Source organism: Triturus cristatus, chromosome 11 (genome assembly GCF_964204655.1).
Source record: "Triturus cristatus chromosome 11, aTriCri1.1, whole genome shotgun sequence".
Lineage (NCBI taxonomy): Eukaryota > Metazoa > Chordata > Amphibia > Caudata > Salamandridae > Triturus > Triturus cristatus.
The window spans coordinates 128877943-128901088 of NC_140594.1; the positions used below are offsets into that span (position 1 = coordinate 128877943).

Here is a 23146-nt window from a genome sequence, read left to right on the forward strand (position 1 = left end):
CTATGATTGAAGACTTCTTCCTCGCGCTCCTCGAAAGGTTACCTTACAGTACTGAAGCGTCCCCAACAACCTGGCAGAGTCAACGCCTCTGTCGTGAAGTGCCTCATATATATGTTTCCCGAAAAGGGCCTCTCCATCAAGTGAACAAAGATCTTGTTCTGCACTTCAGTTCGGAAAGATGTAGCCCTGAGCCAGCATAAAACTGCTGCACAAACATGCTACACAAAACTACAAGAAGTCAGGCGCACCTGCAGACGACTGGAAAAGAACTGAAGGAATACCAAGACAACCAACAGCTACTCCACCTACAAGGATGCCATGACGGACTACCACAACCAAATCAAAATGACCAAAAGGAACTTCATCAACAACAAAATTCCCACCAACTCCAAGGAACTCTTCGTCATCCAGGAATTCGCCAACCCACACAGCGAAGCCGAAGACATCACCCCGTCCCAAGACCTCTGCAACAAGCTCGGAACCTATTTCCACCTCAAGATCAGAACACTACGACAACTTTACAGACCACCCACAAGACACCTCAACCAGTCTCCCACCTCCCCAAGACACCAGCCAGCTCACCATCTCCTACTGGACACTAATCACAACCATGGACACCGAAAGGCATCCACTCGGGGGCCCCCACCGGCCCCTGCCCCCCGCACATCTACCACAGAGCCTGACAGCATTGCGCCCCAACTGCAACACACCATCAACACCACCTTCAAAACAGGCACCTTCCCAGATGACTGGAAGCGCGCCGAAGTCAGACCCCTGCTCAAGAAGTCTGCGGCTGACCCACCGACCTCAAAAACTACCGGCCCATCTCACTTCTCCCCTTCGCAGCCAAAGTGGCAGAGAAAACAGTCAACAGGGAGCTGACAATTCCTTCGAAGAGCACGCCGTCCTCTACCCGTCCCAATCCGGATTCCGAGCCAACCACAGCACCTAGACTGCCCTACTCGCCACCACAGACTACATCCACACCCTCCTGGACCTGGGCCACTCCGCAGCACTCATCCTCCTCGACATGTCTGCAGCCTTCGACAGTCTCGCATCGCACACTAATCACCAGACTACACACCACCAGCATACTAGGAACTGCCCTAGGCTGGATCCGCTCATTCCTCACCAGAAGAAGCCAAAGGATCAGATTACAGCCCTTCCTCACCGCCCCCACGGACATTACCTGTGGAGTCCCACAGGGGTCATCTGAGCCCAACCCTCTTCAACATCTACATGGCCCCCCCCGCAGACACATCGTCTGACAACACGGCAAAATCTTATCCTATGCTGACACCCAGCTCATCCTCTCCCTCACCAAAGACCCCACCACCACAAAACTCAACTTCAAGAGGAATGCAAGAAGTGGCAGTCTGGATGACCAACAGCGGCCTAAAACTCAACGTTGAGAAGACAGATGTCCTCGTCCTGGGAACCACCCCTTTAGCATGGGACAACACCTGGTGGCGCACCGCCCTCTGAATCCCACCTATCCCCTCAGACCACGCAAAGAACCTAATCATCACCAGCAGACTACAATGGCAACGCACTACGCCGGCATCAACAAATCCCTACTCCGCAAACTGCAAACAATACAGAACACCGCAGCCAGACTTTTCCTCGGCTTACCCCGGCACAAACACATCAGCAAACACTTGCAGCGACTCCACTGGCTCCCCGTGGAGAAGTCACCTTTAAAATCCTCACTCACGCCTACAAATGCCTGCACAGCGGACCCAAATACCTCAACCACAGAATAACCTGCCATGTACCCAAAAGAAACCTGCGATCATCCAACCTCGTGCTGGCGGAAACCCCGCACATCTACAGAGCCAGAACAGGCAGAAGATTGTTCTCCCACAACGCAGGCAAGACCTGGAACGGGCTACCGGCAGACGCAAGATGCGCCCCCTCGCTGAACAGCTTTAGGAAGACCCATAAGACCTGGCTCTTCGGCTGAACGGAGCAGCATTACCCTCCCCACCCCCCAGCGCCTAGCGACCCTCATGGGTGATTAGCAAGCTTACAATTCCTTGATTGACTGAAAACTGCTGCACCTCCAAGCAATTTAAAAGCTGTGGTAGCAATGTCCATTGCGCATCTATAACCTCTGAGAATGCCCGTTCTCCTTACTGAAGGATCTTTCTGGCTTCTGTCTTGCTGTCATCCAGGAGCTGTTCTATGTAAGGAACTAGATTTCACCAGATCCGACGATCATAATGTCCCAAGATGACAAGAGCACTGGACCCATTGGTCAGGTATTTCCAGGAACGCCATCTGCATAGAGGGTTGCAGTTTAACACGGGTCCACTCCTGGCATCCCTATATGCCGACGATACCATTCTTTACGTCCAGGAGCCACATCTCAATCGGTCGCCTCTTATCCGGGAAATCATCCGATTTGGTAGATTTGTGGGTCTAGGTATCAATTGGCACAAATCAATCATATTTCCGCTAACAGCATGCACAGTCAAGTGGGACTGCGAGTTTCCTCTCGAATGGTGCCAGGACTGTGAATTATCTTGGTATACACATCCATTTGGACACCACTCAAATCATACGCTTTAATTATGGACAGACTTTTCAAAAACTAGAGGAGCAGGTTGACAGATGGCTGTGATTGCCCTGGCTGGCCAGGTGGCTATATTGAAAATGGTGGTCTTGCCCAAATTTTTGTATCTTTTTAAATAACATTCCGATACCCCTCTCAGTTTTTTCTGCACTTTACGAACACTCACGGCCCGCCTGGTTTGGGGCGGTAAGAGACCGCATGTCTGCTGGTCCACAATGACCCTACTATATGACAGAGGTGGGTTCAATGTCCCAGACTTTCAACTGTATTACTTGGTGGCGCAATGTCGATACGCTTTTGCCTGGTTTCACCCGGACGCACGTATTCCGTTTTTGCTGCCAGAGGCGGATTTGGTACTTCCTGATAAAGTGTGTGAAGTACTCCCGGGTGGCCTTCCGCGTGACAGATGCGATATACAGATGGTGTCTACAACCTCCTGGTCGTGGGGTAAATTGAAGAAACGTGCAGGTGCTGCGCTCCTATATTCTTCCGCCTTGCCATTACCCAATGCCAGATGGTTCCCAATCACCGGGGAATGGCTAGTGCAGCGTACATTGACCACACTAGACATTGTAAAAGTAGGCGATTTCTTCCGGGAGGGGGAGGGGGGAGGGGGGGAGGGGGTCACATTCGATAGACGAAGACACTAGGTTCACCAATTGCAATTTCATGACACGGTTCCTTCTGAGCCAAATGAAGTTGGCACTGCGGGCTATGCTCCCCACATACCCGGTTGAGCCCGACTCCTTTGCCCCACTCACTTTGGTGCTGAAGACCCCAAACGGCACTCACCTCATTTCTAAAATGTATAAAGCCTGCGCTAAGATGCTACCGGCAGATGATTAAAATCAGACGGGCTTGCAGCTGGGCTTTACATTGGCGAAACGCGACATTGCCAGGATGTGGAAGGATGTGCGGGCTCCCTCGGTGGCCGCTTGGAAAAATGGTCTAGACTTCTGCATGAGGCTGGAACAGCCCATCTTTGTGGCCCGGGACTGTCCGCGTAAGCACTATAAAATATGGAATCGGTGGGCGGACTATAGGGGCCTGTGGCTGGAGCCTCCAACGGCGACGGAGGATCTCCTAGTGGGATGAGGGTAGGGCTAGTGGTTGGGTCTGATATCGGGGGGGGGGGGTTGCTGGGGGTGTGTGTGCGCTCAGAGTGGGATGGTCCACCACCAGATCGGGTAGGCCGTTATTTTCTTTAATCCCATTGGTCCTTAAGTATTGGCGGGTGAACGGTCATCAGTGGGAATTGCACAAGGGGGGGGGGGGGGGGGGGGGGTATCCGAGATGACATTCAAGGTCAAAGATTGTGTTTGTTTTGTTTCTTTAAAAAACGAAAATGTCCTTTGCGGTCCTATTAATGTGTTATTGATGCTGCAGTGGCCTCTGAGGTACAGAGCCCTGCGTATATTGTGCAATTGACAATAAAAATCTGTTAAAAAAAATCAGACAGGCTTGGGAGGTGGACACGGGTTGCACTATAACGGATGCGCAATGGGTAAAATGTGAGGTCACCAAGGACATTTCACTTAACAGCCGACATAAGTTGCTGCATTTTAAATTTCTCCGTTGCGCTTACTTTACACCAGTCATGGCACATAGGAAAGACAATGGCAGGCCTCACACCCGTTTGAAATGCGCGGCTCCGCAGGCTGATTTTTTTACACCTGGCATGGTCCTGTCCCCGCTTGCAGCCCTACTGGTCAGCGATACACGGGACACTAGGTAAGATAATCGGTCTTCCACTCGTTCCCCTCCCTGAAATCGCGTTTAGGGTACACAGTTCAGATCCCCAAAAAAGTTAGGAAATTAGCGTCATTGGGTCTACTTCTGGCTAAAATGGAAGTGGCCATTCACTGGGACAGGAAAACTGCTCCTCAGTTACAAGACTGGATGAGGAGTTTAGTACACTGCAACACCAATGCGGAGGTAAATGCCAGTTTGATGCCACTGACATCACGACCCAAAGACATGGGGACCCCTGAAGGCCTATCTCGAGGACACTAAGCAGGCCTCCAACACACAGTCCCACAATGGTATAGTACCTGAGGGTGTGGGCTGAGGGGGTACTTTAGATGACCCCAGAGTTTATTTTCTGCGCATCAGGATCCGGGTGAGTCGCAGTTGATTAGCGGTACTTGGGGGGGCACTGCTGGCCGTGAGGTCATGGGAGGTTGAGGGGGAGGGGGAGGAACGGGGGGGGGGGGAGACGTTCTGGGGGTAGGCCGAAGTACTATACTAGTCCACTGTACAGACTGCTATTGTATCCACTATTGTATAGAAACAGTCAGGAACAATTTGCTTTGATTGTTAAGCGATTTGCAATGCTATGTGACTTATTCTTTATTGGAAAAATAAAGTGTATATAAAAAAAAATGACAAGAGCACTGGCTGCCCCGACTAGGAGACATGACATTGAGAATAGTTTGCCAGCATTGGAGGTATCTGCCTTATCTGGAGGTGCCGTAATTAGAGCGGAGGGGTTGTTAGACTATGCAGCCTGAGAAATCACAGAATGAGGCTTCGGGTGGCCCATAACAGGCACCAGCATCCTCCAGAGCCTTATATTTTTTCTCCAACCAGGGAAGAACTGGAGTCACCGTGGCTGGGGTATTCATGACTGAGGTCTTCTTCCCATGTGTAGTTAATTGGAATGGCTCATACAGACTTCCTAAAGGGTTCTTTAAAATCAAAGAAAGCATTTGATTTGGGATGTTGGCACTGGCACGTCAAAACTTAGCAGCCCTTTCCAGCAAATTATGGAATCCACCATTGTTCTCCAGTGGTAAATCAATGGTAACTGGAGAGGGAGAAGATGGTGTGAGTATGAGAGTCATTCCATTCCTGGTGCGGATCTCTAAGCTTTCCCTCCTCATGGTAATCATCCGTAGTTACTGGACCCTGCTGAGCAGTAGGTGGTAGTGATTGCAGAGCAACTGTTGATTGTTAAATTGGACCTTTTTGCAGAGTGGAAGGGAGCAGCTGCTGGGGTGGCAAAGAAGAATGTTGAGGAGGAGCAGACGCTGATGGAAAACATTTCTTATAGTTCAATAGCATGATCTGCAAGTCAGTGAGCAATAATGATACTCTTGTTGAGGACTATAATAGTGCTGTTCCTCAAACTCTTAATAGTTATCCTCCTGACACTTCACATGCAACCGTGATGGGCTATGTGCATAGCCAAAAGGTCCAAAGTCATCGGAATCATTTTCTTCAAGAAGATTGGCAGGGGGGGTAATAATTTCACATTACTAAGAGGTGACCTCTGGAGTAAGGTGTCTACTTCAGATTTCTTTCTTTTTAGGCGATGATTTTAAAGCCCTCGACAACGATGGTGCAGTCTGTGATGGTGTAGACAGTGGAGCGGAATTATGACAGAGCCCTGGCTTTGGACGCTGAAGAATGGTGGACTTCGCTCCGAGATGAGGATTTTTTTGTCGGCAGTGTCGTACACGATAAAGACTTTGTTGACGGTAGAGTTTGTCGACGGTTTATCTACAGGGGGAACAGATGAAGGCTTTTTAAGAGCATGCATGCCTTGGTATAGGCGGCTCAACTTGCCTTTGGTCTTGCTGTCACCTGAGAAATGTCCTTTCCAGTTCTGTGAGGAGATTTAGATGGACCACACCTGCAAGACCCACAAGAGTTTTTTTTGGAGGCTTTTTTAGGGCGTTCGCAGGGTGAGCGCGAGGTGATCTATCCCTTTTGTGAGATCTAGATGAAAAAGTCGCCTCACTGTCGTCACTATAAAGCAGTTCCTTCCTGGCTTTCACCTTTTGAATCCAAATAAGGTGCCGCTCAATCTTCTAATGGTTCAGAAGAAAAGGTACAACATACCTTGCATTCTTTTGCCTTGTGGTTGGGATACAGACAATAGATGCAGTCGCTGTGAGGATCAGTATGAAGTCTTTCTTGGAAAAGGTGGCACAGGCTCTAAAGAGACTAGTCGGACATCAAGGTCAGGACTAAGGAATTATATACTGAATAAGATTGTACAATCAGTACTAAATTAGTTAAAGAATAAAGTAACTTTATAAAAAATACTGATGTAGTAGAATTGAAAGAAAAACTGAGCAGAACTCAGTGAAGACTGGCACGACGTGCAGTAGAAAATCTGAAGGTCTAAGGTTCTCTCCTGAGTGTTCTAGAGGGTAGGGTGTACTGATTGGCTGAAGCCTATGTTTGGTCTCAATTGGGTTACGTTACAAAACTGAAATGGGCCTAGGTCTATTTTCTAGTTGGCTTACTTTGTATTGCTATTTTGATATACCAGGGACTCCCATATCGACGACGGGGAATGGTTCAAGAACGTGAATCTATGAACGTTCCAATACTGGAGTAAAGGCATTAGTATAGGCTTTTAGTCCTTTTGTAATCGAATAAGAGCACGCAACTTAAGATATCAAGGTGAAAATCAGTTGTTGAAAAGGATGGCAAATAAAAAAAATGGTGAACCTAAGATAATTAGAAGTAGATTGCTTTATTCAAAAGTATGTTTTTAGACCATATTAATAAAATTAAGAAAATTGTATCACTCAGGTGAAATCAATCTGTTTGATTAACCAGGAAACATGGGACCACAACGAAGACCAGTTATACTGCAGTCTGAAATAATAACCAAAGAATATATTTTGACATTAAGTGAAACTACTTTGCACCAATAAATACTACCACTAGTAAAAGGATGAAGAAAAACTGGAAAGAACTGACAATAAAATACATTTCAAAATTTATGAACTGGACATGTGATGTTTGGAGGCCTACAAAGATCTTCCCAGCTACAGGGGGGAGGGGGGGGGGGGGGGGACACATGGGCTGCTCTTTCACAGTCTTGCTAACTTATCTCAGTTCTTGTATACCCTGCATTGAGGCAGCAAGTGGAAACATTATGGTATTCTTTGAACAGACACCAATGTTATGTACACTAGCTATTTCTTTAAATTGTGTAGTGACTGGTTTGTATTGTATGCGTTGCTAGGGATAAATAAAATACAAAAACATGGTTGTGATTCCAAGATCTTTTCTACAACAGCAAATTATATTCCACCAAATATGTGAATCTATAAAATGGTGTGCTAGAGACCTCATCAACGGAGCAGGTAGCACCACAGACGTTTACTGAATACAGATTTACCCAATCAGATTTCTTCTGACCAGAATAGTAATTTGCAACTGGTAGTTTCAGTTCATGTGGTACCCACCTTGATAAAAGTAGTAAAAGGGAGAGTTACTCCATGGCCTAGTACTACTTGTTGCTACAGGCTGCTGGTGCCTGGAATCAGCACAGCTTGCTTCTCCAGTAAGATCCATTCCTGCTTCTCCAGTAAGATCTACTGGTGCTTCTACAGCAAGGTCCGCTCCAGTCTCCTCCAAACTGACAGGGTCAAAAAGTTGGATTTTCTCAGGCAGGAGCTGGGGCGGTTCCATGGGATGAAGTTCTGCTGTCTCTTCAACAGACTCTACAGTTTCTTCGTCAAAGGCAGATAAATACTGTACAACAAACTAAGAATGGAAAAGGAAACAAACTATTACACACAAAGCTAAAAGTTATCAATGCTTCTAAGAAAGCCACAACAGTAGCAAGATAGCATAGCACACTGCTCTAGAAGATGTATTGCACAGGAGTGCAAAAATGATACGCAAGCTACTGCAGTATGTAATTACTAAAGTCCTCACTTAAATACAAAGTTGATTAACAGTGATTGTTATTTTCAGAAAAGTGTGTTAACTATTTGTTCTCCAACCTATTTTGGTTCATGCCATCTCAACTTTGTTGCCACCTCCTTACATTCCACTATTTTCTTATGCTACCTGTATCATGATTTGCCTTCTTTCTGGCTTGCTGTACTGAGCTGCCACCCCACACTTTCCCAAAGCACAAACTACATTGTCCCTCTGACCTGCTGTCTTTGTATCCCTCTGTTCAAGGACTCTGAAGCACATGGACAACCTGTGACCATTTCATGCCCATTGTCCTCCATGTTCTCCACTTTAAACATAGGTTGCCTACTTTTCACTATTTGTCTACATTTCTTTCTCATTTAACTGGCACATGTAGCACTCTGATCAAGATAAATGCAACACATTCAAAGTACTCTTGTTAATTGTGGTTTATTAGGTCATTTAAAGTTACGTGATGCATTTAAACTTTGAACTGCCAAAACAATCTATTCACAGGCACTCAAATTCTATTCTTATCATTTGAGTGGCGGGAACACCAAAGACATGGGTAGAATGTGTATTCACAGAGCAACACCCTCTATCTTTCTAACAAGAACTTAACGTTTTCACTCTGAAATGACAACTGACTGTCTAAAAAAAAATGATTCCATTAAAAAGTGGCAATCATTTAGTTAATCTCTGAATAAAAATGTATGTTATTTCAAACACTGGGCAGTTCACTGAACACTGTCCTAGTGCCCCAATCATAACTTTATTACATTAGATTGGTGTGCAGTGTTAGTGAGGTTCCAGATGGTGTGGTCAGGGACAAACATCAACCTCACTTTCCATCAAGAGAATTTGAGTTAAAAGCAGATCAAACTTGGTTAGGTTTGTTTCCCGTAAAATGAAACTAGGATACCTAGGGACAGTTTTAATTCATGTTTTCTGGTTTTGACCATTTAGAGTTCACTACAGATCAGAGAAGAGAAAGTAATTACTTAACGGTGTCCATTTTGGGATAAATTAATAAACAAACCTTTTAGCAACAGGGTTGGAATGTTTTGCTGCAGTTTTAACAGCCTGGGTTTGTAAGCTCAATTTTCATAATCTACCGTTAATATCCCAGACCCAGTTACAAAAAAGTACAGGAGCACGAACAGCAGTGAGCTAAGGCCTCTTTATGATTGTTAAAGTATTTGGACTGCGTAAAGTTTGAAATCATGGAGTTTTGTATAAGAATACAAGTAATTTGGTAAGGGAAGATAACCATCTTTTGTAAATGAACAATTTTACAGAATGAAGACTGGAGAGTTCTGTACAATGGTTTCCTTTGTTATTCAGCACAGTTACATATTACTTTAACTACTTCCGAAGAACAATCATAGAACTTCACCTTAGGTGCTAAAATGAGCTCTTTCATAGCCATGTATCAGTTGTTTACCTGCCCTTTAGTCACTTACATGGTTATCCCCTTGCCATTACATTGATGGGTGCTTTGTGGCGTGTGTACAATAGTCATCAGACTATAGAAACAGATACTTTAATCAGGCTACAACATTTATCCATTAGCATTTGTGACCAACCATCACTTCAGGCAGGCTCCTAATTAAATGATTTTTAAACTCCATGAAACTGAACAGGGATGGGGCGTGGCTTAAGGCCGATTGAGTAAGACCTTGCCCTGCTACCCCCAATTACCTATTACCCTGAGCATCTCGCACAGAAGTTATTAGGGGGGGGGGGCGAGAACACGAATACACTTAAATGCAGCGAGAATACAGTGAGTGCCCCAATTGAGAACAGCAACCCTCAGAGGCAGATTGAAACCCCTCATTTAGGAGACCGAGCTGGGTGTGAGTGGTGTCCCGCCTTCTGACACTCCCCGGCAAGGGGCACAATTAGAGAGAATTGTAGGAGGCGCATCCCAGAAGATATGGGGAAATCAGTCAAGAAACGGGGCCCTGAAAACCTTAATGTAGGGCCTGCATTCAGCTAGGCAGAGGCCACGGGAGACATGAGCCGACCCAGCAAGAAGAGCCTAGAACTGACCCAACACTGGCAACATAATGCAGGCAATAACTGCATCCCATGAAGCTCTCAAGACTAAAATAGACAATATAGGGACAGAGCTCACCTTGCTAAAGGACGATCACCAGAAGTCACTACTACAGAACAAACAATGGACAGAACACTGGAACTGGCCTTATTACAGAAAACAGTATCACTCATTGAGAGCCAAGTCAAGATTCTGGAAAGGCATACAGAAGGCGGTGAAAATAGATCCCGCAGGAATAACAGAAGAATCCTGGGGGGTCCCTGAATTGGCGGAAGGAACAGTCATGCTGACCTACATTGAGGAGTGGCTCCGCAAAGAAGCAGCAGCAGTTGGGCTCTCCGAATTTTATGCCTGGGAGAGCACACACAGGATTCCTACCTGCCGTCCACCCCCCGTCCTCCCCGTCCCCCCAGATGTGGAGAGCCTCCTCGTCCTATAATAGCCAAACTTCTTCACTAGAGAGACCGGGACTATATCCTGGCGGAAGCTAGAGCAAGAAGGGACCTTCAAATAAATAATAGCAAAGTGATATTTCTGGACTTCTCCAGAAAGGTGCAGAAGCAACATGTAACCTTTCTAGGGGTGAAGAACCGGCTCCGGCAGTTGAAATTACCCTACGCAATGCTATTCCCGGCACGACTACGGATGGTAACTCCCCACCGGTGGTCAGCCCCACCAGTACACTTTCATGATCCCACAAGATGCCTGGAACTGGACCGAAGAGAGACCAGATGACAGACCGGAGGGTGGCCTCCAGCACCCAGAGTCTCGCCACAGGAGACAGAGGACCACAAAGAAAAATGTTTCCACGTTAGCAGAAACCCAACGTGAACGGGAAAAAGGTGATCCGGGCACTCGCTGAACTCCGCAACACAGACAAGAGCCTGTGATAATTGGTCAGTGATCATGGGGACCAGTATTCAGAGGTGTCCAGGGACAATAGCTCTGCGGAAGACACCTATCTAGAACTACCGAAGATTACACCAAGAATGTCAGACAAGATAATTTAGCATTTGGTGACTAGCTGAGGAAGCGCATCTGCCAGTGGCAAGAAACGGATGTCTATAAAGGTTGTAGCCTCCATGCACTTTATGGGGACGGTCATCTGAGGTTTGTGTTCTTTGTGATGTGGGGGGTGGGCGATGTGGGGGGTGGGCGGGATGCGGGGTTGGGGGATCTGCTCCAAGGTCTACCAGCACACCCTATTTGGTGATAAGCTGGTGCACCCGCGATTGGAAACCCGTTGGTGTCTAGTTCGGATGGGTTTTTTTCTTATATTTTCCTATGCATGTCCTGGGGTATGGGAGTTTATTTCTGTTTAGGATTCACATTGTGGGTCATGCATGGTGGGTCACATGTGATACATCACTACCCGAGAGGAAACAAATCGATAGAACAACCACCCCTGGTGGGAAGGGGAGACTTCCTAGAAGAACATGGCATCCCCAGTAGAATGTAAAATATTTACCTGGAATGTGAGAGGGATGCATTCCATGGTCAAACGTCACAAGGTGTATGCCTACTCAGCCAGAAGGAGAATGAAGATTGCCCTACTACAGGAGACATCAAAGCTAAGGAAGAGGCAGCTCTTCAACGTAGGTGGCAGGGGCAGACCTATTACACAGATTACTCTGCATTTGCTAGAGTATTAGTATGGATTAAGCCGGGGGTACCATTTAAGTGTTTCAGGGGACTAAGACTGAGGGAAGGTATGCAGCCGTGGCAGGTAATAGCGCTGGGGCCGCGGGGTGGGAGGGGGAGTTTTAGAGAGACTACAAGGGAAAATTAAATATCCCTTCGTGGTCGTCTCTCGAAATCCCCTCCCCCATCCGGCCTCACCGCTCCAACGCTCTTACCTGCAGCGGCTGAAGGTATGTGGTGGTACAGGGGAAGTTAGACAGGCGAGATCACTATAGGGAGTGAATTTGGCCCCAATACGGACCATGTCTCATTTTTGTCTGACCTATCCAGGACATTAGCTCCCAACCGAATAAGCTCAGGTATAATGCGGGGAGATTATAACTGCAGGGACGAGTCAGATCGGCAAAAGCACTGAAGGAATGTCAAACTCAGTGGGGAATGGTAGACTCCTGGAGGGTACAATCACCCAGGGGAGAGGGATTATTCCTTTTTTACCCATCTACAGGACTTACATGTGTGCCTGGACAAGATACTATACACACCAGACGTGCAGGATCTGGTAGTAACCAGTGAATACCTGGCTAGGACAATCTCTGATCATAACCCTTTACTACTGGGAATGAAACAGGGTAGACCCTGGGCAAATATCCCTACGTGGAGGCCAAAACCGGAATCCCTTGAAGATAATGTCTTCCAAGCAACTATTAAAAATGCCATTACCCAATATTTTGAGAATGATGGAAGGGGTGCAAACCCCCTCATAGTGTGGGACGCCTTTAAGGCAGTTAAGGGTAGATGTATATCGGAAGTGGCGGAGATAAGAGGAACCGTTGGCTGCGGAACAATGTCTAATGGAAAAACAGCAACTTAAGCCTGAGCACAGAGATGTCCATGATCAGCTGCTTGAAGCTAAGGGGAGTGTTGCGGAGCAAGTTGAAAGATTGAGATGCCTAGACTATAGAAACTATATGCTAAGAGCACATGAGAGGGATCACTCCAGGACACTACTAGCGTGGCTAGCTAACCCAGCAAAACAGGGCTCAACAATTCTTAAACTAAGGGAAGAAGAGGGCCCCCTATTTGCACTCAACTGGGCATAAACCCCGTGTTCCAAGCTTATTACAAACTTATACCAGAGTAAGTCCGTGCAGGGGTTGACATTGACACATTTTTTAAATAGAGCTCCCGACAGTCCATGGCAGAGGCAGAGACACTAGGAGGGGACATTGAGCTGGCAGATCAGGGCAGCAATTAAGGCAATGGCCAGAAATAAGACCCTTGGCACAGACAGCTTGCCGGTAGAGTTTTATTTGAAGTACATCGAGGAATTGCGCCCTTAATTGGTGAGTCTTTACAAAGGAGCACAAGAGGGCAGACTCCCTGCAACGACACAAGAGGCCCTAGTGATACTGCTCTTGAAGCCAGACAAGTTCCTAGTCGATAAAACCGCTTATAGGCCACTGTCTATGCTCAACCTCAATTACAATGTCCTAAGCAAAATACTCGTCATGCGTCTACTCTGGCATATGAGTGCCCTTATACATAGAGACCAGGTGGGCGCAAAAATGCCACCAATATCCAGAGAATTTTCAGAATACTGAAGGCATGCACATATGATAAGGAAGAGGCAGCTACTTTGCGGTAGATATCGAAAAGGCTTTTGATAACCTGGAATGGTCTTATCTTTACAGAGTACTGGAAAAATTTGGCCTAGGGCAGGGTTTTGTGGCATGGACAAAATTACTCTATACTGCATCAATGGCTTGGGTGAAGACGGAGAATGATATCATACAGCTATCAGGGGATTAGGGGCACCAGACAGTGTTGCCTCGTCACCACTCCTGTTCACTTTCGCCATGGTGTGAAAATGTGCCCTCTTTCTGCATGGTATGCCCCCACCTTTTGCTGAATTGATGTTCGGAGTGTGCCCTGGGCTCCTGCTAATCAGGTACCCAGGGCCTATGTTCCTTCCCTAAACTTGCATTGAAGCCTATACCCAATTGGCATCTCTGGCCACAGGTCAGCCCCTGGTAAATGGTACCACAGGTACCCAGGGAACTGTGACCAGAGAAGGCCTCTGAGGGCTACAGCACTTATTGGGCCACCCTTAGAGGTCCTGTACCCTGACACACGCACTTGCAGGTTGCGTGTCTTGGTGCAGAACAAAGTGAAGAGTCGACATGGCACACATCCCTGTGTGCTATGCCTACAAACCACTGACCGGCATAGATCAGTCATCCCTCTAGCTGGTTGCACTATGCCAGTGGTGAGAGTACAGGTGCATGAGCCCAGTACCCCTACAGTGCCCAAGTCCATTCCTGGGCATTGGAAGTGCAGTGCTGCCATTAAGAGTATATGGTGCTGGGAGTTTGTCATTACGATCTGCACAGCACCATAATGGCTACACTGAAAGCTGAGAAGTTTATCAAACTTCTCAGCACATTAAACCCATACTGATGCCAGTGTGGGATTTAATGTAAAATATACAACACAGGCATCTTAGAGGTGCCCCCTGAAACTCTACCAATTTCTAGTGGCTGCTTAGGCTGCCACCAGCAGACATGTACTGGACCCCTGTGTCAAGAGCCTGCTGCTCTCGGGGGCCTGAAACCATGCACATCCTGGGATGAGGTGCCAAGCCTCCCCCCCCCCCCCCCCCCTCCTACCCCTTTGTGAGCCTCCCAAGACCATTTGCTGCTTTCAGCAACTGGTCCCCACTGGTTCTAACCTCCCCCCACTTTGTGCCAGAGAACCAGCGGGAAAAACGAGAAGGAAAGAGGTGTGCCCACCTATGCAAACCCCATCCCTCAGGTGGGAGAGGCGAGGTGAAGCACAACTTCGAGTCCCCCGCCATCTTGAGGATGGGAAGACCCAACCAACCAGGGACAGGCTCCTGCCCCCCTCCCACTGGAGGGTGGCACGATAGGGGGGTGTACCCACACCCAGGAAGGGACCCATTGGTCCCTGCCCTTTACCTACCTTTAACGCCCCTAAATCTAGTATTTAGTGGCACCCTGAAACTTGCTTCCTCAGATACAGCCTGACAAGAAGAAAAGGACTGAACGGCCGAGCAGCCAACTAACAAGAGGAAGACACCCACTGACTTGGCCCCAGCCCTACAGGCCTGTCTCCCCTCGAACCTGCTCCTGGGAAATAGATTTGTATGTCCTGCAGCCAGCAACCTCAAAAACCCCGGAGGACCTGCCTGCTTTCCCTTCCAAAGACTGCTTCTCCCGTGAACACTGGATTTGCAACCTCTGGAAGCAACCGGAGACCGCAAATCCAGCCCACTGTGCACCCGCCGAACCCGGCCTGAGCTAGAGTGGAAAAACACCACGAGGAGGTCACCCAGGCAATCCTGAAGCGAGATCCGGCAACCCCTGACCTGCCTCGAATCTCCAGCCAATGCCTGCAGCCTAAATCCAGAAGGCCCCCTTAACTACGACCAGGACCCGGTAAGATCCGACCCCAAAAAGCACCCCTGCACCAGACGCCCCACGGCTTTGTGAGCCCAAACAGACGGTGCCTAACCAACCCCTAACTTCCCAACTTACCTCTCGAAGTGGTGGTCGCACCCAGAAGTCCTTGGCCTCCCTGCCTGCAGGAATTTTGCAAACTAGAGGTTCTCCATTGAAAACAGGGCGCCTGACGTCGAAACCGCACTCTGCACCCGGCCGCCTCAGTGCCGCTGAGGGTGCACCTTTTGTGCAACTTGATTTCCCCATTTGCCCTGACAATCCCTAGGAGCTTTGCTCCCACAACCCAGTGAGCTTCTTGCCAGCAGCCCCCAACCAGAGGCCCCCTATCCCCCAGTGGATAACATTGGGCCTCAACACTGCACACAGCCGCCCTAGTGCCTCTGAGGGAGCAACAAGAGTGCATCACTGACCCTGTGGGACCCCCAAGTCTAACCCCAGAACCTTAACTCTCACAGTCGATAACTTACTTGTGAACCGATAACCTGTTTTTCCTCCATAGGATAACATTGACAATTTTCTTCCAAAAAGTTTCTAAGTGTGGAGTTTTGAAATCTAAAAATATTCTTTAAAAATCGCATGCATAACCAAAACGTATTTAGTTACCTGTTTGCAGGAAATGTCCCAGTGCTGAATCTAGGTATCCAGCACGGAGTTAGAAAAGTAACGTAAAAAGTAACTTTCCTGTAATTTATTGAAAAAGCAAATACAGTACATTTAAATGAATAGGCTAAGTATTGCAACCTACTGCATCCCCTGTAAATCAAGCAAAGTACAATTCCTATTGTATTTTCAAACTGTTCTACAATCAGCAACTTATTTACTGTAAAGTATTTTATGCTTACCTGTGCCAGGCTTGCTTGGTTCTAAAAATAAAACAGTATATTTTTTATACAAAAACAATTGGCCTAGAGTTCAGTTTGAGTGTGTGAATTAATTTGCTGACTGAGTGTGTACATCAAATGCTTAACACTGTCCTCTGATACTGCCTTACTGCTCGACCACTCTACCACAAATAGAGAGTAAGGTTCTATCTAACTTTAACCTCTGCCTACCTCTGGGGTCACCTGGACTCTATACACTACCTCATTTTGGTGTAGTATATATAGAGCCAGTTTCCTACCCATGGAGCCTTTAGCCTGCCAAACCTGATCTGGGAGACCCTACAAGGGTCTCTAGAAACTAGGTCAGCAACATTATATAGTATTGTATGCAGATGACCTTCTGCTTTTCCTCCAGAAAATGAGGGAAGACCTGCTGGGTGCAAGGGAGCCTCTCACATCTGGGAAGGGTTTCGGGGCTATGTCAACTGGAAGAAGTCATGCTTGTTCTCGACCACTGCGGGTAGATGCAGACCAGATATAGGGCAGGATGTCATATGGGAATCTCATTGCTTAACGTACCTAGGGACAAAAATATATCAATATCTCAGATTCTCTGGTGGGCAACGTCATACAGGGACTAAGAACGAATATGGAATTCTGGGCCTCCCTGCCCCTTTCTGTGATGGGCAGAATAGCCCTTCTAAAAATGGTGTATATTTTTGGCGGCCTTCCGATATGGAGCCTGGCAAGTGTCTTTCGAGACCTCAGGTCCCTGATCATAGGATTTGTATGGGGGACTGGAAGACGCAGGGTGACGCTCACAATAATGCAAAGGCCCACAGCAGAAGGGGGACTCGCACTCCTAGACTTTGATTACTATCTAGCGGCCCAGATCCAATGGCTCACAGAGTGGGTAGCGGGCATGAACGCAGGGATAGAGTGTTTGGACTGCTATGTTCTGGTCAGCCAACTGTCTAGATCGGTATGGAGGTTGGCAGTTTCAAAAGTAAATTTGAGCCCCAAGTTACAGGTGCTGTACAAGTGCTGGGTCGCTGCTTGCAAAAGTCCAAAACTTTTGGAGGGGGGTGGCATGGGCTAAGATTAGGTGGCGGCAGGAGTAAACACGGTAGGGGCCTTGTACGAAGACTGAATCTTATTACGGTTTGAAGACTTCAGAGAATGACACTTCAGAGAATGATACGAGCTCCCGAGGGATCATTTCCTCTTGCACAGAGCACTCACAGTGGCAATCCAGAAACACTGGGGTTTGGGGAATGGCGGAACCACTGCTGTCAGCAGGGTGCCAATATATTGTGCTATCCTCTGGAACATTCAAAGCAGTCTCATGATTATACCGCCGACTCCGAGCTGAGGGTATGACTTCACTGGATAGCCTAAGGACACAGTGGGAGAAAGATCTGGTGATACCCATAGAGAAGGTATGGGAAGGATTTGTGACCCGTCTCCCTAACTTTTCCAAAAATGTGCGATTCAAACTAACTTATGTGCTACACAGAGCATACTTTACACTAGATCGAATAAACCGGTACTTCGCGACGACGAATAATAAATGCCCACACTGTTCACAGACAGGTGCAGAGTTCCTTCACATGTTTTGGAGTTGCCCATACCTGTGGGGATTTTGTAAAGCGAACACTAACAAGCTGACTGAGGTGTTAGACAGGTTCACCACAACACTGCCTGCGCCACTGGTTCCCACATATCTCCAAAACTAAAATCGTGGTTTTCAAGACTTGGCACTTCTCCTGGCTAAGAGAGAAATAGCCTGGCATTGGAAGGGACAGAGGGGGGCCTATTCCAGAAAGCTGGCAAAGGGAGGTGCTACGCTGGTCTGACCATGAAGGAGCAGTCAGGACTAAATGCTAAGCGAGGGAAGGGCTCACTGGAGGCAGCCAGAGTTTGGACAGCACTAGTGGAGGATTTAAAGAACAGTACTAGCCCCCAAATAGAAGACCCTGAGATCAATGGTTGATTAAGCACAATCCGGGGGGGACTGAGGTGAGGTTCACACAACACAAATGAGCTGAGAAGGAATAACCCTCCTATAGCTGAAGTTGGGATACTTAGCAATTTACTTTGAGCGCTAAGGGACTGAATATATAAGATGAACTGTTGGTTTCAGACGATGTGAAGGAGGGGAACCAAACATTAGTTACTTAATGATGGGACCAACCATTGCATGCATGGGGGAAGTTGGTGAGGGGTATGGATTACAATAGGTAGCATGGCAACTGTTGACTGAAAGCTATAGGTCTGAGCCTAGCTGATTTGATAGCTACAGGCTGTATTTGACATGTTGATTACTGTATTTTGAAAGGGTATGACTTAGATTTTGCAGCAATAAGAAAATCTAATCTAGAATAACCTGAATACGGATACTGTGATTGCAGAAAAATTCATAGAAAGTACTGTACGGCTGTTTCGAAAAATCTATTAAAAAAAATTGTTTTTTAAATGAAACTGAACAGGGACATTACCTTTTAAAATTGATGCTGCATACAATTAGTATGGACTTTCATTGCTCACTAAGCACAGTTTCAGGTTATTGTTCACAAAACCAATGTTTACTATAACACTCTTGTGGCCCATCCAAACAAAGCAAAATTACGGTCCATTCTTTTGAAAGAATGTAGAAATATATTCCTCAGCATCACTGTACTCCATGGACCTACAACTATCAGTGACACTTTGGTTACAATGGTAATAAGCATTGGCCAAGTCCAGAGGTCCAGCCCTGGCAGACTGCAATGGTTAAACATTTTTACAAGCAAATGCAAGAAGGGTCAATGTAATAAACATGGCCCAACAGCCCTGGCTAAGAAAAGTAGTCCTTTTAAAGAGGTTGTGTACATGTGAGCAGGCAAAATGTCCGATAGTGTTGCTGGAACTACCCCAGGCAAAATGTGAAGGACAATTTAAAAGATCAATGGATGGCTAGGGCTGATCAAAAGTCATTCCATACAGATGCATGCATGTTTGTTTTGAAAAGCGTTACATACAGATGTAGGTTTGTTTTGGTAAGCATAGCACTGGTGAGCCAACTGAAAGCTGTCTTTCAGCAAAACAAAAATAACTGCTAGCGCTAATGGGAACTACACCTAGTTTTCAAAGGCATGCAGGCCAGTGAACATTAACATTAGACAGCCGACAGGCCCACCATGATCAAACTGAAGGCTGGTACACATGATGCAAAAGCTAAAACATTTGCAACACATTGTACAGCAAACACCGTCTCAAAGCGCGGGTCTGAAAAGGCATGCGAGCTCTAGAACAAATGTTTTGGCTCTCACATTTAAAAAAGAATCTTGCAAAGCCTTCCAGAGGTGAGCACAGACTGTTCTCAAACACCTGTCCACACCTAGTGACGAATTTGTAGGGAAGTGTAAGTAAGCGAATTAATTGGGGTGGATGGTAGTCCACAGCAAGTAATAAAGTCATTAACATGTTCGGTCCAAGGAAAGAAATCAGCAATTTAAACCAGAATTAAAGTTTAGCTATAGGATTGTATGAGGGAGATGCCAGCACTCTTAACAAGGAGTCTGTCTGATATTCAACAAGTAGAGCAGTTGGAGCAGTATCAGATCGACATGTAATATTGGGTAGTGTAGACAATATACTGTAATACAACAGCCACTAAGTATGAGCGAGCTGAGGTTTTATTTCACTTTTTATAAAGATCTGCAAAACTAAAAGCTTTTACAAGGGTACATGACCAACATAAATACAATCTTCAAACACCAGGAGACATTCTTACAGTGCCAATTTTGCTTACCAACTACTGTTAGAGAAATAGTTCTATACAGTAGATTATTCACAATTAACTTTGCCCTGAGAAGGTCATTTCGAAGGTCGCATGTATTTGAGCACGTCAAACAAAGTTTAAGATGAAATTCAGTGACTAGGCAAAGCAATTTCATCAGTTTGTCATTTCGATGGCACAGAGCAGGCAGGCTTAGCTTAGAAAAGTGTAAAGCATTTAGGAGTACCATAACCATTAAAAAGTTAACGCCATAATAGAAATACCAAGTGTTTAAATAAAGCAATACAAAACGACATCAAAATAAGAATCCAATAAGGGGAACCATAGTTTTTTTTTTTTTTTTAAAGATAGAGAATACGTGCCAAGAAAAAGTAATGTGCCAATCAGACCCTCCAGGATTTCGCGATTTGCAATAAAATCACGAAATCTGCACTTTTGTAAAAAGGCTGCACTTTTACAAAAGTGCCCATGAAATTTTTTAGAAATGTGGACCCATTGCTTGTATTGGCTTTCCACTGGGCCAATATAAGCAGGGTCCTCAAAGCTGTTAATTTACTTTTTACCTGCCCTGCTGTTTATTCCTTTGTTTGTCCCTGCTGCACCTGCCCAGTGTGTGGCAGGTCCAGGGGGCATTTCATTTTGTGCAACTCCGGCCCACTGCACACGGGCACGCAGCAGGCCCAGGGAATTATTTTTTTACAGGTTTGCAAAATAAAGTGCCGCAAAATAAAGTGCCGCAAGATTCCCATATTTATACATACAATCGTTGACAGTGAAACCCTATCAGGACTAGCACCTAACCGGCTATCACCAGATTTATGTAAGTGATGGGAAATATCCCAGAGTTGTGTGCACACACTAAGCACCCACTGCCGCAGTGCAGTCCAAACTGGACTTTAAAATGTCAGCCAAAAACAGAGCAAGTGGTGCACCACTTTACAAGCAATATCACACAAATATAACTGTGTCCAGAGTTCTTTACATTATCCTTTATTATTTAGTAGTAATTTAATTAGACATAAAATTCAAGTCGATCAGCCAGCGCGTTTCGTCCAAAGAGATTGGACTTCTTCAGGGTTTTGGTGAGTGCACAATACCAGATCGTCGAGGTATGTCTCGGATATCCGAACTATGTCAACATGCACCAAAACATCCGGTCACACTCAAATGCGGTGTGCCAGAAGAGTAATTAATGATTCCAGACCATAATACGTGTAGAAACAGGAACGCAATAAATCAGGAAAAGATTACCATATTTGTGCAGCAAATTTTCCAGATTTTGTGCCACGAATTGTTAACCCTTCTCACAATATGCTGGGAAGTCAGGCCATTCAGTAATCTTTGTTCATGTGTGACCAGGACCTAGACGCGATTTTAGGCTGACCTTGAGTTGGTTAGAAGCACCATGCAGGTTAGTCCCAAAGATTCTACCTTAGGACTCTGAAATGGAAGTCAAAACCGATCAGTGGATCAAGGTTGCAGACTATCTTTTGATGTCCTCTTGAAACTAGATAATGGTTGGACATGGTCCAGCTGAAGCAGTTTGTTTTGGCAGGAAAAGCCAAGACGGTGGTGTGGGGTCAAACGTGGCACCTGGGGAAGTCCTCCTGCAAGTTGGATACTTCTGTACCTTCAAATGGTCAAGATTTATGCTCAGATAGGGCCTTTTTTCGAGCATAGAATCCTCCAGCAGGCAAAGCAGCAGGCTGTATCTGGGAATTTGGGATTGAAGTCAGAAAGGTGTGCCGCAAGTCCTCTAAACAGGTTTTCGGAGAAACTAAAGGTTCTGAGCTGACCAACTTGAATTTAACCCTTGAGGTCACGCCTTGGGCAGATTAACTTGGGTGGTTGCGAGAGGAGTATAACCCCTTGTCGCCTTTGTCAAAGTGGTCCAAGTTCTATTACATTTAACAAAATAAATGTCTCCATTTTCAAAATGGCATTTCGACATTTACATGTTGCTTCTGGGGACATGGGCAGAGGTTTGGTCTAAATGGTAATGAATACCCCACTCATTACCCAGTACCCATTTGTTAGGAGACTGTTCTGCCATGTGACAAGTTACTACATCGATCGGAGTGGTGAAAGGGGGTTTGAATCTGAATAAATTGCAGTACATTTTTATTCCTGAAGGAATGTCTTCCTCCAGATTTGGAATGTCTGTGGATTTGGCGTGTCAAGACGTTTTATGGCAAGGAAAGCCCTAGCCCTGTTGCTAGTGCTGTAGCTATGCCATCAAGGGAATTGAACCGTAGGAGGTTAGTACCTGTAATCCTTGTACTGGTGTTTACAGAAGCCCTTCTCCTCCAGCTCAACAGCTTTGATGGCCTCATTCTTAATTTCTTCTGTGTACCTCTAACAAAGCTATACCACCAGAGAAAGGAAGATTACAAATGTTCTGCTGCGCATCTTGTTTTAGAGTGCAGAGTTACAACTTGGATGTTCTGCGCAAAGAGATCCAATGAACATAGCATGTAGCAGCTACCTTCAGCTATCCAAAGCTGCATGTATAACCAGGCTTGCCACCAGAAATCATAGAAGATATTCCACGTAGGATGTCATCCCATGTGCACCTGTGGCAACAACCTAGCTGCACTGTAGCACTTGCACTTTAGTGCAGTTGCTGCTGTGCTACAAATCTTCCTGCCAATTATGTCAATCCTTTTGCTCTTTCGGCAGAGCAGTGGTCTCTGGAGCGGAGAGGCGACGTTTTCTGATAAAGGTCACAACTATGGAATCCGATTTTGGATCAGAGTACAGTAATGGCTTAAACACTGGCTGGTGTTAACCAGCTGTCTTCAGCAATGTCCAGAAGGCCTGGTACCAAAGAGGGCTCAGTAATATTCTTGGCTGAAACGTTTACAATGAGAGGTCTACTTTTTGCCTGTGTTGCAAAGAACTAGTGAAATAGGTCAGCCACTGGTGAGATCAATGTAAAGAAAGCAGATGACATTAGGGTGAGGTGGAATTAGACCAGTCACTAGATGAACGAGACCTAGATTGAAAGCTCTTCTGCATCTCCAAGGTATTAGATTTCCTAGGTGTTGAATCTGGAGTCTCCCGCGGTGTTGGCGATTGAGGAGTCAGAGGATGTAAATGCCCACTTCCCAATTGCAACACTAA

At 46.2% G+C, this 23146-nt stretch overlaps 1 protein-coding gene across 1 annotated transcript in view; it reads right to left on the reverse strand.

The window, feature by feature from the left end:
- Positions 1 to 23146, reverse strand: part of RNF10 (ring finger protein 10) — a 268519-nt gene that overhangs the window by 187674 nt on the left and 57699 nt on the right. The window contains exon 9 of the mRNA XM_085636400.1: positions 7783 to 8083. Within this exon, the coding sequence (XP_085492526.1) occupies positions 7783 to 8083 (301 nt within the window). The remainder of the gene's footprint in view (positions 1 to 7782; positions 8084 to 23146) is intronic.